Below are 18,646 nucleotides of genomic sequence, written 5' to 3' on the forward strand. Positions count from 1 at the left end.
TTGACAGTGAAACGCTCTTATCAATCTAAACTTCGTTATCCTTATCGTATAAAACAAAGTTTAACCTAACTCGCTGGCGGATTTTAACGCATGTGTACCAAAAATTTTCCACATATGACTGTAATATTCGTGATTGTTAATTAATGATATGACTCTAATAATGATCGTAGAACAGCTTGTTTACTCACCTTTTAGAAACACAGGATTTGGTTAAATAATAAAGGTATGGTGAATTCTAAAACTAAAATGCACTTTATAATAAAAAAGGCAAAATAAACTTACATAGACTTTCAAACACTGTAGTAGAAGTGGTACGACTTCGGCAAAAAAATCCTTTAATTTTCTCTATCATCAATGACCACTCGTTTGTCGAGCCACATTGACTTCTGCTGTTATAGGCCACAAACAGATATAAGAATTATAATTATTCAGAGCACTGAATGGGTTTATTAGAATATCAAGGTATATGAATTAATGAGCAACTTCTTGCCACCTCTTATTGCTGTATGTATAAGTTCTTTGTTTAGAAGACGCGTAAATTTGTTAAGAGCATCACTATGGCGTTAGTATAATTATAATAACTCCAAAATGAACGTGGGTACGAGAATGCGTATTTAGAGGGTTTCTATGAAGTAGACCTAGAGTCACTTTCTATCCGTTTTGAATTACTTTTCTGATATATTTCTCATAGAAAAAGGAATATCGATTTTTATTGATACGTAACCGAAACCTTTTCTCTGAAACTACCGCATAAGTTTACCTACCCCTTTCAACAAAAATTTAGTTGTAGTGACTAGAAATAGTTCTGTTCCTTATAAAGACTGTTTATTACTTTTTTCGAAAATTATCCCTACATATTTTTCAGTTATGTTCATTTTTTATTTATCCGTTATCCTGGGTGACAATTTATAAGCTATTTCTCTTTCACATTAGTCTAAATTCAAAATATATTCTATAGCAGTTCTATCTATAAATTCCAAAGGATTCGTCCCAGCGTCACGCTTATATCAACTACCCCACACAGGATAGTATTTTTTATTTTAAAATAAAAGTTGAAAATATTAAATTGCTGGGTCATTACGCAGAAGTATATTTTTAATAATTGCAGCATACCATATTCTGTTCATGTTGATAATTCTATTTTTGAATTAAAAGTTAGGCGGTGAAAACAGCTCGCCAATTTGGTCAGTTGACGCAGACCAGATCACACAATTAAACCGCTCGATCCAAGCTAATTTCTTAGATATATAAGATAGACTAAAAGCAAGAACATTTACCAGTTTTCGTCGTTATTAGGTCTCTATTGCTGATGATGGCTGTTTCACGTCTTCCGAATGGGTATGCTAACGCTAGTCTTGGGATTCACTTCTTAAACAGCTTCGTCAATTTATTATACGGAAACTATGACTCGTAAAGCAAGCGAACTTAAAATAACATAGGCCACATTTTAGCATGCATTGTGAACACTTACTACGAGATTAATTTTTATAAAAAAAAAAATGGGGATCGCACGAGAAATGCGCTTTCTAACCCATGTTAACCCATTTCTAAGCGATATTCATGTTGACTGACCTAATAAATAGAATGTATCCTATGCTATTAACGAAACCCAATATGTCAAAATTAGTCTCATTTTAAACGGTTTATCGTCAAGGCATACCTCAACACGCTAAGCTCAATGAATTGAAAACACGAGTAAGCATAAAGGTATGCAGCTTATTATTTTTAATAAATATAGCCATTGAGAAAAATAGGTTGTTGGCGCTAACGATTTCATTTCTGATGCAGTCAGTCAATCTTTCTCCGAGTCTGCAAGTTAAAGACTTGCTCGACTCAACTCAATTTAAGCCTCGATTTATTCACTCTTTAACCGACTCTTCAGTCATTTGTTTAGGCGCGGGTTCTCCTCCCTCAAGGGTTGTAGCTTTTTTGCTTCCACTGACAATATCATCGATTCGCAAAAGGAGAATAGCCGTCTCGATTGCAGTCTTGTAGGCCTGCAGTTTAACAGCTAACGGCTCCACGACCTGAAAGTACGATTGAAAAAACATAAAACGAGAGACTGTGCTAATCGTTGATAGAAATAATTCTTTGTCTAACTTTGAACACTGCACATTCTTTAACGACAATATCGAATATGTAACGAATAATTACACAACGGATGAATACCTTCAGACCAGGTTGGCATGTTTCTAAAATCACTCTTTATAGTCAACAGTTTATCTCAAGGTGCTCGACGACATGAAGATGTTCCCGAAATTGTCATTAATTGTCACTAAGAGCTGCTGAACCAGAAAATACAGAAATTTTAAGAGACAATGCTCCCTACCCTGAGCTCATCAGTTGTAACAACTTCGCCGGTTTCTCCATTGATAGCGAACCCATGATCGCCAGTGGCATGCTTGGCCCGCAGCTTTGTCAACGTCCTGATCGGATTTCCTCCGCAGTTCTGGATTAAAGTCGCAGGAATAACTTCAAGTGCCTTCGCAACAGCCCTGTATGGCCACTGACTTACGCCGGAAAGAACTTTGGCACGCTGTTGCAGCTCGTACCCAACGGCCATTTCAACAGCACCGCCTCCACAGACAATTTTGGGATCAAGAATGATGTTACGGGCCACCGCAAGCGCATCCTGTCGAACAAACAAAGCACCCTATATAATTGAAGGAAATATGTTTAATAATAAAATGTTATAAATTAATACGTATTGTATACAGCATTGATGTAACGTAATACAATCGAACCGGCTCAATTTATATATAGTAAAAACCATTAGTTTAGCTGTAGAACTTGTTTAGATCGGTGATGAAGATCATGTTAGAATGTGTGGGCAACCCGGTTTCTCATGAGCGGTTTCTCATATAACGACGGCTGCTTTGTAGAAGTACCTGAAGGTTGCGTTCTATCTCGTTCAGAATATCCTTGCTGGCACCACGTAATAGGACCGTGCAAGCCTTGGGCTCGACACACTCAGTAAGGAAGCAGAAATATTCGTCACCAATCTTCTTCACTTTGAAAAGCCCACAGCGTGTTCCGACATCCTCAGGCTTCAGCTCGTCGGTGCGATTGCAGATTGTGGCACCGCATACTCGGGCAATTCGGTTGTTGTCCGTTTTACGTACGCGTCGAATCACTGAAATGTTTGCCTGCATCAGGAAGTGCTGGGCCAATTCGGAAACACCTAAAATATAGAGTTTAAATTGTATTAATAGCAAACTTTATCGAACTTATTCGAATTAAAATGTAAAAATGATGAACGTGTTCGTATACATGACTGTGTTACAAAAAAATACCTGCATCTGTAGTCATGTTTGAGGTTTCTTAATAAAAAAAAGACAATCTGAAGTTTGCAAAATACAACCAAACAAGTTAACAAGTTTTGCTACTTCTTATCACTTAACCAATCATAAAATGTTACCTTTTTCAGTTATAAGAAGATCCGGTTTCAAGGCGATGATATCGGCGCACATCTGCTGGATATACTTTTCTTCGATCTCGAAAATCTTTGTAAAATCAGTTTCATTTGAAATTTCAATGTTAGTCTGTGATTCACCTTTCTTGTACTCAAGATTACAGTCTAACAACACAATACGTGGCTTCTCAATGAATCGCCTCATACGAGGGTGAACTACGTCCTTGTTAAGCATGATACCGTCCAGGACCTCAGATTCTTCAATCGATCCTCCAGGTACCTTTTCTACCTGTAACAACGAGTCAATCCGAAACATGCTTCATTACCTGACGTTGGTACAATCAGAAGGCAAATCTAAGTAATTCATTTTTAAGACCGGTACTACAGTCAAAACATTACTTCGGGAGGGTTGGCTCCAGCGCAAAACGAAGTGCGTAATTCTTTACTTTAAGAAGTACCTATGTTACCACAGCACTTTTGAAGTGACAAACAGGAAAAAGTATCGCATTCGTACTTGAAATAGTTAATATTCTACAGAATGTAACTAATAATTGTATATGTAATGGCTTAATCAAAGAAAATAGGGTAGCTAATTAATGCCATGGAAAAACTGTTACGCTAAACGCATTAAATACATGTAAGCTGTACTTTTGTCTAAATTCTAGACCACTGAAAAACAAACGTAATCCTTACATTTGCCCATTATATCTCTATAAAATAACCTAGTACGTTATTACCATCCATATATAACATACTTCTGCCACCTTAAATTTAGGTATTCAATAGCGATCAATTTGAATATACCTTAACATAAGTCTTGATGTCAATGTCCTTCGAGCCATGCTTATCGATACAAACGGTCTTAACAGCCTTGAGAGCCATCTCACAGGCCTGACTATTCCACTTTGACAGAAACTTTGTGCCAATACAGGAGTTGATCACTTCGGTCATCTTTTCCGTATTTTCGATGTCCACCGACTTGGCTACTTTATTCTTGAGGATATCGACAGCATCCTCAAGAGCTTGTCTGTACCCACCAATGATGACTGTGGGATGCATATTCTGGTCGAGGAATGGAATGGCACTGGCTAGCAATTCACCCGCAAGAACGATCACTGAAGTCGTTCCATCACCCACTTCTTCGTCCTGAGTCCGAGAAATTTCAATCATGGATTTCGCAGCTGGATGCTGCACCTGAATATCTCGAAGGATGGCGTTACCATCATTTGTCATGACGATACCTGAAATGAATAGGAAATCTAACGATGGTGTTTAAGCTATAAACATCATAATAATTTAAACAATAAGGCTTCACCACACGTTTTCCTTAATCTACATTAAACTTCAAGATAACTGATTCTTTGAAACGATAGGTTGAAATGTTATCATATCATTCTGCAAACACGTTACTGACGTAGAGTTAAAGTTCACAAGCCATGGAGTGTCTATTTCTAAACATTCGGTTTAATGCAAATGTTTCGAATAGTTGAAAATTCTTTCGTAAGATTGAATATAGCTTGTTTTTAAAATTCAAAAACCAGAATTTATCACTTTTAAGGCTATTCAGTATACGTTCTTACACCTATCTCGAAGGGTAAAGGTGGGCAAAAAGAACAAATAGCTTTTACAGCTTCTAAGTATAGTTCATTTCATATTTGGTCCCTGTATATTATTTGATGTATTGTATCAGGCCCGTTTAAAATGTGTTTCCTATGAGAATGTGAAGAGGCTCAGCTTTCGACTTAGAAAAATTCAGGCAGACGCTTGTGATAATCGATCTTTTGTGGGGGACTGAGAGCAGAGTTAAAGGTTTTGTGCAGAAAGGTTGAAAACTTTTAAGCTTCTAGTATAATAATTAAACCAAAATTTCTAATTTCTACAAGACAAATTACAGCGACGAAGAATATAACGTCTCAATGTGTCCAGCAACTGTCAGCCAATGCATCTAATACCATTGTTTCTACTCCCACGCTTGCAGGCAACTGGATCATGCAATTACTAAAATGTCTGCGTGGGATTTCGTATTAATATGTTTCTGTCTCAGTCTTTTTCTAACTAGGTGTAAATGTAAAAAATAAAGCCATTTCGTTACTTAGAATGCATAATGTTGCTTCCCTATAAACCCTTATTTTGTGTTGTTGTAATGCCGTTACTATGTCACAGGGTTTTTGCTATAGATTTCTCTCGAAAGTTACTTTTAGGGCTACTGAGCAGCGGCGCGGCAAGTATATTTTATGGCATAGAGATATGACGTTTATTCTATAGTGTAAGGGACTGAGACACAAGTGATTGACAGGTCGCATGTTTACAGTTGATTGTAACTAACCTCCTATGGGGTTAATGACCATTTTAAGCATAGCACGAGGACCGAGACAGGTCCTGATAATGTCTGCGACCGCTTTGGCCGCCTTGATATTATCGAGCTGAACCCTTCGGCCTGAATCGCGTTTCGTGTTAGGTTTCAACACCACGATAGGCATTTGGCCGACACCGAACATCGCTACGGTTCACTATGCAGGCCGAAAAAAGGACAAGGATAATTGCAGAGCACAGCGGGATTCAAAGATAGATGATGCACTTTTAATCACGGTCGTGGCACACAACGACTGATAGTTTGAGCTACAATAAACCGCACAAAGTATCGTTCCTTCCGTAGCGCGAAAAGCACGCGGCTCTCCAAGTATGGATCCATGCGTCGTCTGCACGGGAGCGACCCAATAGTACCACAGTTTTATCATTCTGAATCATTTGTGGTACTCAACATTTTATTCGTTTATTCGTTCGTTATTTATTTTTCATAACTTTTTTTTACGAGGGCTAAGTCCTCGTGAAAGGTCAAGAATGCTCCGACATGCGAGCGGTAAAATTACTCTCCGTAGCTCACTTGGACATGTCAATATTGAGCATACGTATTGCATGATGGTTAAGTATCCATCGTATGGTTTATCTATCTTTTCGTAGTATTTCACTAGAAATGCATAAAGTCTCTTGTTCATATTAAATCAGGACGCATTTCTCGATTATCAGCAGTCGGCTCAAAAATCAATATCGGTACTTTATTTTCCGTCAACGAAATAACTGCTTTTTCAAACAAAAATATTTCTCCCAACTACCAGGTGAAAATAAACATCTCCACACAAATTCGCTTACTGTGCCAAGTTATGCAGCTGCTCCATATATCTGTTTGTCTATTTCCCATATGCTGCTCTTTCTCCTCTTCGCTGATGAACTTCCATCGATTCAGTCCCTGCATATGGTTGCCATTTGTGGCACGAGCTTGTATACAATCGGAAACCGGAATCGGTGACCGATTGCGCGGTGCGGTATTTGTTGCTTCAGCAGACGATACCAGAGACAGCGCCGAACAACTATCGGAGTTCGTCCGCGTCTTGGTTCGCCAGTGCGGCTGGCTGGCTGTTGTGAGGCTGTCGTTAGGATCCAGTGTCGTCACAGAGTGGTTTTCGTGCTGGTTGTAGTGTTGTGTTATTGATGGTGATCGGTCGGCGGTGTTCGCTGCTCGTGTAAAGCGGCTGGCATTCTTGTCGAATATCGGCAACCTAACGTCTGTGTTTGTGCGAAGAGCAGCGAAACTTCATTTGACACCATGGGCGAAGACAGAGACCGAGATAGGGACAGTAAGTATTCGCAAAATGTCGTCGGTTTCGCGCCGCCGATCATTCGACTGGTCTTACACAGCTCACGAAAGGGAACACACACAATCGACAATCGAATTGCGCTCGATGCGCTGCAGAACGCCCGTGACTGACTGACTGACTGGTTGTTGGATTCAGACGCGGCAGAATCTAGAAGTATCATAGATTTTTATCGGCCTCCTATGAAGTATTGCAGACCGTTTGTCTCAACATTTCGCCGGGCAGCTGGCGCGTTGTGTATCGAGTAAATACGACGGCGAACAGAGGCGATACTGAAATATGAACATCAACTCTCATGTCCACGTATGGGCGTGGGATATGCATCGTACGACAATGTAAACTCTAAGAATGTTTGTTGATTGTTCGATTGTACAGTAACTTTTACAGCGTACTTCCTGAATTAAACCAGTTACACGGACGTAGGCGAATTGTTTTTCTACTTTATCATGGATTTCATCATCGATCCATTTCTAACGAAACAGCTGAAATACGAAACTGCCTTAAACGAAATCGATGTTAACATTTTCTACTATATATTCCAATCGTTGTTCTTTTTTTAATAATTATATATTAGTGTTTCTTAAAAAGGCCAAATTGTAAATTTACAAAAAAAATCAAGTAAGTGCAGTATTTTGTTGTAACATTCTTAAGATACATTGCGTTATGCCATACCTGAGCCAAAGCCTTAGAAAATACAGTCAAGATTCAGTTCTTCAATTCATAGCGGTGCCTCGAATGGGCTTTTAAGGGTCAACGTAGCCCCAGCTATTGCTGAACATGACAATCAGTTGCTACCTGCATTCCTTATTAAGCAATTCATAACTACGACAACAACAAAAGTCAAGTGAGAACCTAAGCAGTCACTGTCGCTGCACCTACTATAGCTCAAAAGCGTCGGCGTTTGCTGGTGCTCACCAGTTGGATACGTACATTGGAATGCCACGTAGTGCCAATTGTAGTCAGTAAAACAATATAACAAATGTACTCGTTTTTCAAAATAACTGAACATGCTCCTCTAGCAGGACCGCAATCTAACATTTTGCTAAAAAGTTACCGATTTTTGTTGAGCAAAGGCACAGTGGCCCTCAAATGCAACTTAATTACCCCGCTCGCATGTTTACTAATAAATGGTAGATTTAAGCGTTGAGAGTTTTGCAAGAAACAACAACAACTTTAAAAGCTAGTTATTTTCTCTCTTTTACTGGTCGTAGAGTTTTTGACTCTAGCGAAACATTGACCTATAGACTAGGTTACTATATTCGTTAACAACGTGCCTTTATTAGTTACTGGATGGTTGCCTACGGTTTATTTTTCAAAGGAAAAAATTTGCAAATGTTCGATGATTATTTTTACTCGCTTTCTTACTCAGTAGTTATAGCTTAACTATTTTGGATTTTTTTTTTGTTTTGGATGCTAGAGCTTCGAATGTAAACCTATTAAGAATTTAGAGCATTTTTTTCTATTGATATTGTATGAGATCTAAATGCGTAATAATTTTGTTGCTTTTACTGGTTTATTCATTAATGGTTCACCTCTATTTTCGACACGTTCTCCTTTCTTTATGATTTCTTCAGGACGGCGCCGTTCAAGGTCACGGGATCGCGGCCGCGACCGCTCCCGGGAACGCCGACGCTCGCGATCAGATTCACGCGGGCGTCGCGGAGCCCAAGGCGGCGGCGCCTGTGGGAAGCTGCGTCGAAAAAAGCCATCACTTTACTGGGACGTGCCAGCACCTGGCTTTGAGCACATCACTCCGCTGCAGTACAAAGCGATGCAAGCGTCCGGACAGATCCCGGCCACGCTATTGGCACCGCCTATCACTACAGATCATCAGCCATCCCAACCGGTTGTGGGCAGTACGATCACTCGACAGGCACGACGATTGTACGTCGGCAACATTCCGTTTGGATGCACTGAACAGGAGATGATTGATTATTTCAATGTGCAGATGCACGCCTGCGCCTTCGCGCAGGCCCAAGGCAACCCGGTACTGGCGTGCCAGATTAACATGGATAAGAACTTTGCTTTCCTTGAGTTCCGTTCAATCGATGAGACGACTGCGGCTATGTCATTCGACGGAATTAATTTCAAGGTAATGGGAGCACAAATTCACAATGACGTCTTTGGAATATCAAAATCTATAGCGTCCTGTATATATTGAGTTTCGTTTATAATGAAAATTACACGGGTCACGTGGCTGTCGCCACTCTACATATATATTAGCTATCCAACTCATATTGGGTAAAGATATATGGGAAGTCCACTTAGCCATGAATATTACTTTCTTCAAACGAAAGCTTTGTGATGGGACCAAGTCTTTTCAGCTGAAACGATATACTGCATTGTAGCGTTACTGAAATTTGGCATACTACGTTCTATAAAAACCGACTTGAACTCACTATATATTACGTAATATTCTTGAATTATATTGGGTTAGCCAAGTCCAAAAAGTTTGACCCAAACGACGAAACAGGTTTGACGAAAGAGCAAACATTCTACTTCCTCGACACTGCATGTTCACTGAGAAAAAATATTAACTTAAAAACAGCAAATGGAGCGATATGAAGGAAATCGCTTGCTCAAAGTGAATCACTTAAATTTTTTTTTATTGATATAGGGTCAATCTTTGAAGATCCGTCGTCCGCACGATTATCAACCGATGCCAGGAATGTCGGAGCAGCCTGGCTCCGTTATACCTGGCGTGGTGTCCACTGTAGTGCAGGATTCGCCACACAAGGTATTCATCGGTGGACTTCCAAATTACCTAAATGAGGATCAGGTTCGCGAATTGCTGATGTCTTTCGGACAACTTAAGGCGTTCAATCTTGTCAAAGATACAGCCAGCGGTATGTAAACAAGTGACGGTAATTCGATTTCATTCTTTGGCTGCCCTTAAACTTGTTCATCTTGTGTTGAAAAGGGAGAAAATTTGTTTTCGTTTTATAATCGTATATATGTAGAAGTCTAAGGATCGAATAAGCTCACCAGTTTCACCAAATCGATATCCAGAGTTGAATGCACGTTGGTCAGGGCTGATTTAGTTTAATCTCTATTTCTTTAAGTATGTACTACCCATATTAATCGTTATCGCCGTATTTAAAGGCCTATCAAAGGGATACGCGTTCTGCGAATACGCCGATGCAGCGATCACAGACGAGGCAATCGCTGGCTTGAACGGCATGCAGCTTGGCGAAAAGAAGCTGATTGTTCAACGAGCATCGGTCGGTGCCAAAAACTCGTCGATGGCCGCACCGGTACAAATTCAAGTACCGGGAATGGCGTCCGGCGTACCTGGTTCCTCCGGTCCAGCCACCGAAGTGCTCTGCCTAATGAATCTTGTGACACCGGATGAACTTCGCGATGAAGAGGAATATGAGGATATACTCGAAGACATACAGGAGGAATGCAGTAAATACGGTCACGTGAAAAGTATCGAAATTCCTCGGCCCATTGACGGAGTCGATGTCAATGGGCTTGGCAAAGTGTTCGTCGAGTTCAACTCGATTGCCGACTGCCAAAAAGCACAACAAGCGCTCACCGGCCGAAAATTCAGCAATCGCGTTGTGGTAACATCGTATTTTGAGCCGGACAAGTATCACCGCCGTCAATTCTAATTGCGGCCCTGGCGTACTGGCAGTATACGTCAGGCCAGGACAACAATCGTAAATTGGATGGGATTAAAATGTTTAAAGCATTAGGGGTTGTAGGAAGTAGCATTGATCAGCGATTCTCGTTTTGAAAATTCATCGTATTTTTTTTTGTTTGAGCTGGAATAACAATGCCGTAAGCATAATTTGGTATAAAGTTCGTAGCCACTTATTTCCTTCTATTTGTCGCATCACAGTAGAAACCAGCAGACTAGCTACCAGTGGCGTTGCCTTTTTGCCACATGGAAAAAACAGAAATCAGTTCGAAAGTATTCATAAGAAGCGTTTTATTTCTGCCCTGTCAAAGTGAGGCTTATATGCAGCACTGGGAAAGGTTAATAGTTGACATTATACAATATGGAGAAGGACGAAAGGAAATGAAAGGCGGAGATCAGAATATGTGGGAGGATGCGATTGGTTGTTTTGGACACACCAAGACCCAAGAGCACACATTCTTAGAGGGCGTGTGGGACGCGCGAAAAAACCCGTGCGAAAACTCAAGTTAAGAGGCCCACATCCTATTCTCGGCCACCTCAATATTCTACCATGCTCTTCTATGTACATTGTCTCTCATCATATATTACTAATTACTATAGCTAAGAAGTATAAATTAAAAGAGAAAGATGCAACAATTACGTATGCCGAAAAATATAGAAAAGTAACATCCAGCATGTTCACCCCATACACACCAATGCATATATAAATAAATAATACCAGCCATCGTTTTCATTAACACGATAGTCATCTGCGTTTTCCTTTGAACATATTTATTTACATTTTAATATGTAAATGCATATATACGGACAATTTTCATGTGTCTGTGTTTAAGTCTTTGGATTAATTACGTTATGCTAGAATTACCGTCGCAGACGATTCGAAAAGTAATTTAACGCTCGTTAATCCAAAGACTATCCAAAGAATATATATATATATATATATATATATTGGGGCGTATTCGGATCATTGAATCCGAGTAAGTTAACCTTACTACGAGAAAAAACAAGGCTTGAATTGGCTCCTATAATCCCCAATAAATTCGCCATAAATTGTTCCAAATTGAATTCATGACAGGTGTGCAGCATATTACAATAACAAAAGTTACATTTACAACCGAACGGCGTAACTGATACGCATTTAGCCACTTTGTGAAATGGACAAACTCCTTGGTTGATGATTTGAAAATTACATGCTCGTATTACCACATTATTTACACTAAGACTATCGTCGGCTTTTTATCCTGAACAATAAGGCAAAGATTAGCTAGAAGCGAAGAAAGCTGTAGCAACGATCCTAACCCCTGTAGGATAGTCATGTGAGTTAGGCCGATTTGCTTAACAAACTCCAGCTTAACAAATTCGGCTAATCCTTGGTGAGATTTTGTCACGCGGAACATGTTAGATATGATATCTTCTGCTGCATAGCCTAAGGAGTAAAGGGTTTTCATCCGAGTGTATGCTTCGTCGATATCGCCCTGAAACGATTCGTTAACCACTTAATTAGTGAAAATGCATATTTGTTTAAAAGCGTTGGAAGGTACCTCCGGTATGGTAATACCTGTTCGGGTCAAAGTAGGGAGTTCTAAGCTCCAGTCGTTTTACGCATTAATGTGTAACGAATGCATAATGTATTGAAATACCTTAACAGTTCAAGGCTCCTTTATGATTCAAAATTTAAGTAGCTCAGATTGCAAAGGTCGATTCCTTACAAAAATTAAATTTGTAAAATTATCTAGCTAACGATTAGGTTACTCAAAAGTACATTTTTCACACTTCACCTGTCCTTTTATCAGACATGGCCTTCTTTGATACACTTTACACAGCTTTTATCGTTTCTGTTACGTACCTCAGCACTCATGAACGATTCAGTCTTGGCTCTCCTTTTAACGACCATGAAAAAATAGGTACTAGAAGGGCCTTAGATACCTTCAAGCACGCCTACCTTTGAGCAAAACTCGATTATCTCTTTGATAATGAGCGGATGGGGTTCATCGCACACTTTGAAGACATTTTTTGCATTGACGTGCCCGAAGCCAACATGTGTTGACTGAAGGTTACCAATTGCTTGGCGCATATCGCCTTGGGCCGTATAGACGATTGCCTCCAGGCCGTCTTCGGTGTACGAAATATTTTCCTGTGGAAGGATGTCACCATAGTAAGCATATATGCCGATTGACAATTTCTAATACAGTGCTAAATCCAATTAGATAAAAAAAATAGAAACAAAAATTTGAAAAGAAAGACGAATCTGTTTCCTAAAAGCTTGTGTCCTATAGACTGTCTCAAGTACCATTAAGTGTCGATTGCAGTTCAGCGCATCGTAGGTATGATTATAGGAGTATTGCGAGTTGAAAGAAATATTTATGACAAATAATAATAATAATAACAACTAAGCGAACGTTTCGAATTCTACGTTCGATGCTGGCGTTGAGTATTGCTTCAAGCAATGATGCTAAACTAATTATAATTGTTGACAGCTTGTAGGATCTTTTATAAAATATCACTCCTAGTTAAATCGAATTACGTTGGCGATTGTATGATAAGGTTATGATTATTTTATGCGATTTATAGTCGTGATCAACATTAATCGGTTTGTGTGTTCACTTAAAAAAAGGCGAGTAATGTGCGGTGCTAAATATTTTTGCCACGAACCTTTCTGCACACATCGATCACCTTAGCAAGAATCTGGGCGTCGTTAAGTTTTCCAAATCGAACAACAGCGCAACGACTCTGAATGGGTTCGATAATCTTATCTGACGTGTTGCAAGCTAATGCGAAACGGGTCGTTTTAGAATAATTTTCCATTGTGCGTCTTAATGCCTGCTGAGCGCCCTCTGTCATGGAATCGGCCTCGTCGAGAATGATAATCTTATGTCGACCCCGTGGTAATGTAACCTTATTTTTTTACCACACCAATCAAAAAATAAATACCAGTTACTTTTGTTAGATCGCAAAAAACGTGATATATTGTATGGGCCTCCTATCAATAATCGGAGTTCTACATATTTAACAATAAAATATAAAAATTGTAAAAGTAACAAAACCAACAAGGTATTATTTGAAGCCCATACCGTAGGGTCCTACTCTGTGAGCACAGCCTCATACGATGAAAAGTTCTGGCTCGGTAAGCAAATGCATTTCCAAGGCTTGAATGCACAAGTTTTAAAACTAAGTAGAATAATATAGTTCTGAATATCGAAACCTATAGTATCTTCGACGAAAGCCACTATTTTCTAGTAGGGAGGAATAAGATGTATAGAGTGTTCAGTACCGATAACAAAAGTTCTTTTTTCGATGTATATGCATCGATCCGTGTAAATCAATTTTTAGATCGCATCCATTGGTAACAGGTAAAAGATCGCGCACCTTGGTTTGAGCAAACATTTTAATCTTATTTCGAACAACATCGATTCCACGATCGTTCGAAGCATTCAGTTCGAGCACGGCATCCTTGAACGAGTTCCCAAGAAGCAAGCGTGCCAGGCAAAGTATAGTTGTAGTTTTACCCACGCCAGGGGGGCCACAAAGGATAATGTTTGGCATATTTCCTATAACAATATAAGAAAATAAAAAAACACAGTTGACGATTCGTCACAGCGGTATAGCTATAGGAAGGCTATATTGGATGTTCAATTTAAAAAACGTCTCTACTTCATAGAAGCGAAATACTCGAATTTTCAAGTTAAGGGGTAGTGTCGGCCGGTCAATGTTCGCCTACTGAAACTAATTGTAGCTTCGATTTGTATCCATCTGGACCCTTCGGGATATTTTGAAACTGAAACGATAAAGTTGCATTTATTTATTCTTATATTCTCGTGATAATATGTTACGTTTGGTTAGAACCTATTCTCGATCATTTTTGACGGTATTACCCTCAGGCTACATATATACACTCCAATTTCGTTTAACTATAAATAACTGGATTAATTTTAAATAGTCATTCAAGCACGCTAGTAACTAGATATAGCTTGTTATATAAAGTCGAGCTCGGACTTCCCAGTTTGTTAGCAGCAAAAATCCATGGCTTGGTTATATAATAATACTTGACCAATTGATGTTCGCGAACGTATCCATACAACTCATAAATTATTTTCAAAATCTACTGCTGCGACAAATGCTGCTTAAAATACCTTAGAAATAGCTGCTACTGTGCATATTGAAAATTGCAAAATAAGCGGGTTAAGCAGAGGAGGTAAATGTAATTGATTTCAATATTGAACGTAAAAATCAATTGAAAACCGTACCTTGTCGCGAGAAGACTTCCAGCCGTGCTACGGTTTCCTCATTACCGACGATTTCCGTAAATTTCTCAGGCCGATATTTTTCTACCCATGGTGACTCGTTAGCCATCTTGGTACTTTACCAGGCTTTTGCAATAGGGATCGCTAATTTAGATAGGGAAAAAATATTTTATCACAAAATAGAAAATAGACGTTTATGCAGCGCGTAAATATGCAATTTGAATCATTTCAAAAGCATAATATCTTGATGCAAACTTTTTGTTTGCTAAAACACTTGCTTTGTTTATCATTTAATTTTTTGCTGGGTCTATTATATTAGGATACTCAGGATTGCAGTAGATAGTGTCAGTATCCTAGAGTACAAACTAAGATTAATCACACGTAAGATAATCGTAACTGAAATGGTATGTACGTCATAGGTTTGGTTTATACAATAGATTCAAACAGACATTTAAGTGAAAAGCTGGGCATGCTTCATTCGGTAGAGTGCTGAAGATGTTATGGAACGTAGATAAAAGGGAAAATTGTAAGTTGATTCATGTATCCTATAGAATTCATCAAATACCGGATGATTTTAGACTCACACAATGCTTCATTAGTACTTTGCACGATTATGACTATACGATTTCCCAAAGTAAACTGATTTTGGGTACGATGTAATGGCTGGTGATGTAGGCAGGGATGAGTCTTAACCGATATGTCAAGAATTATCGCAGGTTAGATTACCAGCTTAAACCGAGTTGCATTGCAACATGAGACTTGTTATTCTAAAATCACATTTTTCTGTCGAGTACATCATCTAAAGAACCGCGTCATATGCAAACCGTTCAGCAACATAAAACTTTCACATTATTTTTATTCTTCTCTGAGAAGCTATGTAGAGCATTCAATATCCTAGATACATATATATTGGTAAACACATTGGCACAACTCACAGATATATGATGCCCAACGGCAAGAAATCGATGAAACTCGCTTATCGTTATAAAGAATCACTAAATATAAAACTGGCGCCAGACTGGTAGCTAATTGTTGTTTATAGGGGCTTCGTCGTTTAAAGTTCTTTCGGAGGCGTGCGCATTAAACAACCTTTTCCGCGCCAACATTTGAAATGACTTACGTGGGTAGTTGCCAATCCCAAGAATTTTACTCATTTATGGATTATATAAATTCGTCCTGATCTAAACTTTACTGAATTTCCTGTAGTGCCAGTTGTTGTTTTTACGGATTACCGATTTAACTCGATATCTTTAAAGAAAAAAAAAAAAAAAGACTTTTAACGAACCAAAATAAAATGCTCCTCAAAATCTTGAAACCTTTTTCAAAGTGATTTATGTTCTTAATGCTTAGTAAATACTACTGCTTACAGCTAGTTTGCATAGTGGATATTTTGTTTTGATAAATGAAGTTAAATCTTGTAAGTGCGCCCCTAGATATTAGTCATAACTATAGAATCGAAAAAGCTTTCGTTCATTGGCAAAATTATTTTTAATCTTGGAGCAAGTAATGCACAAAAGAAAGTTCCTTTTTACTACTTGTTTCGGCGTATTTTTACGTCGTGACTTCATGTTCTAGTTGGGGTTAAAGCGTAAGCTAAAGCACCGCGGCATCAACAGGGCGGCTGACCTTCACACCGGAATTCACGTACTTTCACAGCCGTGTGATGCCGTGAATTAGGTTGACGGACAGGATAGGGAGTGGCGGGTCTATGAGAGCCACTTCGCTTTTATCAAAACGAAAAAAAACGTTTACTTTAAAGAGGCTATTATCTAGCAATTAGCAAATTCATGCGGGTTAAACATTCGATGCAATTCGAATTACTGTACATTTTGATCAAATTTTAAAAAAGGGCTACTTGAGCCGGTGAAATGTTTTTTGTTTAACTTTAAGTAAAATAAGAACAAAAGTTTGTTTGACCGTAAAAAATTGTGATGATTACTTAATTATTTCCAACGCAAATTCTCTTGTTCTAGATTTACATTCTCCAAAGCGGGCCAAGTTGTATCGAGTAACTATTCTGGGGGCTATATGGGCCGTGGTAAAATGTGTCCATATCGGCTACCGTATCATGAAAGGCATATATTGAAGAGGCTGTCATTGATTTTTAATTGGACAGAAAAATTTTAGCGAACTAGTTTGTCTCACGCCAAAACCCAATAAAGTGGGCATATATGCTAATTATGAAGGGTTTGTGTGAAAACGTCTAGGAATCGAGAAAGCCGATTTTGATGTGAAAAACAAATAAATTTTACTCAGTTCCTAGTGGTAGAGTTACCGTGGCATAAAGTGAATATTTATATTGAGTTTGGCGAATTTCAACCTCGAAAAAATAGATTTATGTCTTTTATATAAAGGGTTTTGAAATGTGTACATGTATCAAATCGAATGAAGCCATACAGATTTCTCTGTCGTAATAGTGCTTGCTGTTGCCATCAGCAACACCCCATATATCCCCCTCCGCCCCCTGATGATTGTTTTGCGAAAAAATTGCCACGACGAATCGTTGAGACTGAAAAAATCGTCGACACATGCTTTACGTCGTGGCAATTATGATCAGGAATCGTTATTTAGCATGGTCAATTCTTCATACAAGGATCTTGGATAAGCACAATAATTGTTTAACACGGATCTCAGTGCAGTCAACTTGGAGTTAAAGCGAAACGTGCGCCTTAAATTTGTTTTATTGTTTATATTTTTTTTTGAAAAAGAAAACCTTCAATCAAAACCAAAAATTATTTTCCCAGTTTTTGAGTCAACTGAAGGATTATACGTACAAAAACCTTATCTCAGCTGAGAAATACTAAATTAACTATTTTGTAGGCAGTTAACAGGCAAATCAGTTTCCCATGTAAGCCGTAGGGAATATCAAAATGTTTTCACCAATCAGATAGTAATTAGCTATTTTGACGTATGAATAATAGACGTTATTGTTTACTTATTATTTTCACACTAGGCCTATTAATGGGCCCAAGCTGTTTTTTCAATGGTGAGCATGTGTGCCTCGGCATTGTGGCTCGTGCATTTCCAACAGTTAAAAAATCAAAGGATATTTTAATAATAAATGTACAAGTATCGGTCAATTTCAGCACGATATAAATAGATATACAAGGAGCGCCAAAAGCTTTGGTAATATTAAAGATTATTATTGAGATGCGTAACATTATCAAAAACACGCTAATATTAAGCTTCTTACTTGTTTTCTATATATGCAAACTAGTTTTTCGACTTCACAATATGCTATATTTCAACATAAAGACGGTGGTGATAATAATTACATTTAGGCATCAACAGTAGTTAAATAGGGTGAGTTCTCCTGCAGAAAGGCCCAGGTCCAACTTAGTTCCATACACATACTTTCTGTATCAACTCGGTCACCTCAGCAGCCAATCAGATCAGGATAACTTGCATTTTAGTCTCCGCCTATAATCACCTTGTCTCAACAATTCATAGTTAACAAAGTGTTTAATCCCCGTATATTATCTACGTAAGGAATACTAAGACACTAAAACAAAACCACATCCAATTTATGAGCAATGTGCACTTTTTGTACTAGTGACACAAGCCCGTGTTGTCCGAAGAGCAATCTTTATAAATTGTCTTAAAAAGTATACTTTATCTCTTTCGAACATAATCTTTCTTTGTCGGTCCCTCAACCTTTCTTTGTTTACAGTACCCGAAAGCCGCTCTAGAAACCATT

The 18,646-nt window shown here is 38.6% G+C and overlaps 3 protein-coding genes across 7 annotated transcripts; 1 reads left to right on the top strand and 2 right to left on the bottom strand.

Moving 5' to 3' along the window:
* Positions 1–1,702: 1,702 nt before the first annotated feature.
* On the bottom strand, positions 1,703–6,112 carry CCT3 (chaperonin containing TCP1 subunit 3). Its single transcript, XM_022817731.2, has 6 exons — positions 5,739–6,112; positions 4,217–4,653; positions 3,419–3,701; positions 2,889–3,181; positions 2,330–2,632; positions 1,703–2,027 (listed from the first exon to the last, which is right to left on the bottom strand). Exons 1-6 carry the CDS (start codon positions 5,908–5,910, stop codon positions 1,860–1,862), a joined length of 1,656 nt encoding a protein of 551 aa, XP_022673466.1. The 5' UTR covers positions 5,911–6,112; the 3' UTR covers positions 1,703–1,859.
* Positions 6,113–6,633: 521 nt separating this feature from the next.
* Positions 6,634–11,452, top strand: U2af50 (U2 small nuclear riboprotein auxiliary factor 50). Its single transcript, XM_022817188.2, has 4 exons — positions 6,634–7,047; positions 8,640–9,157; positions 9,683–9,911; positions 10,168–11,452. Exons 1-4 carry the CDS (start codon positions 7,017–7,019, stop codon positions 10,677–10,679), a joined length of 1,290 nt encoding a protein of 429 aa, XP_022672923.1. The 5' UTR covers positions 6,634–7,016; the 3' UTR covers positions 10,680–11,452.
* Positions 11,433–18,372, bottom strand: RfC4 (replication factor C subunit RfC4). Of its 5 annotated transcripts, XM_086977638.1 has the most exons (8): positions 15,885–15,978; positions 15,534–15,636; positions 14,953–15,093; positions 14,427–14,483; positions 14,075–14,256; positions 13,361–13,603; positions 12,651–12,842; positions 11,433–12,183 (listed from the first exon to the last, which is right to left on the bottom strand). In XM_086977638.1, exons 3-8 carry the CDS (start codon positions 15,056–15,058, stop codon positions 11,920–11,922), a joined length of 1,044 nt encoding a protein of 347 aa, XP_086833764.1. In that variant the 5' UTR covers positions 15,059–15,093; positions 15,534–15,636; positions 15,885–15,978; the 3' UTR covers positions 11,433–11,919. The 5 variants fall into 5 exon arrangements, 4 of the variants coding, with proteins under 4 accessions (XP_086833764.1, XP_086833766.1, XP_086833763.1 ...); XM_086977640.1 differs by lacking the exons at positions 15,534–15,636; positions 15,885–15,978 and adding an exon at positions 18,225–18,372; XM_086977637.1 differs by lacking the exon at positions 15,534–15,636 and having other exon boundaries at positions 15,885–16,042.
* Between the last annotated feature and the right edge of the window lie 274 nt (positions 18,373–18,646).

The sequence above is a fragment of the Varroa destructor genome, unplaced genomic scaffold (genome assembly GCF_002443255.2).
Source record: "Varroa destructor unplaced genomic scaffold, Vdes_3.0 BEIS01000001.1, whole genome shotgun sequence".
In the NCBI taxonomy this organism is placed as follows: domain Eukaryota; kingdom Metazoa; phylum Arthropoda; class Arachnida; order Mesostigmata; family Varroidae; genus Varroa; species Varroa destructor.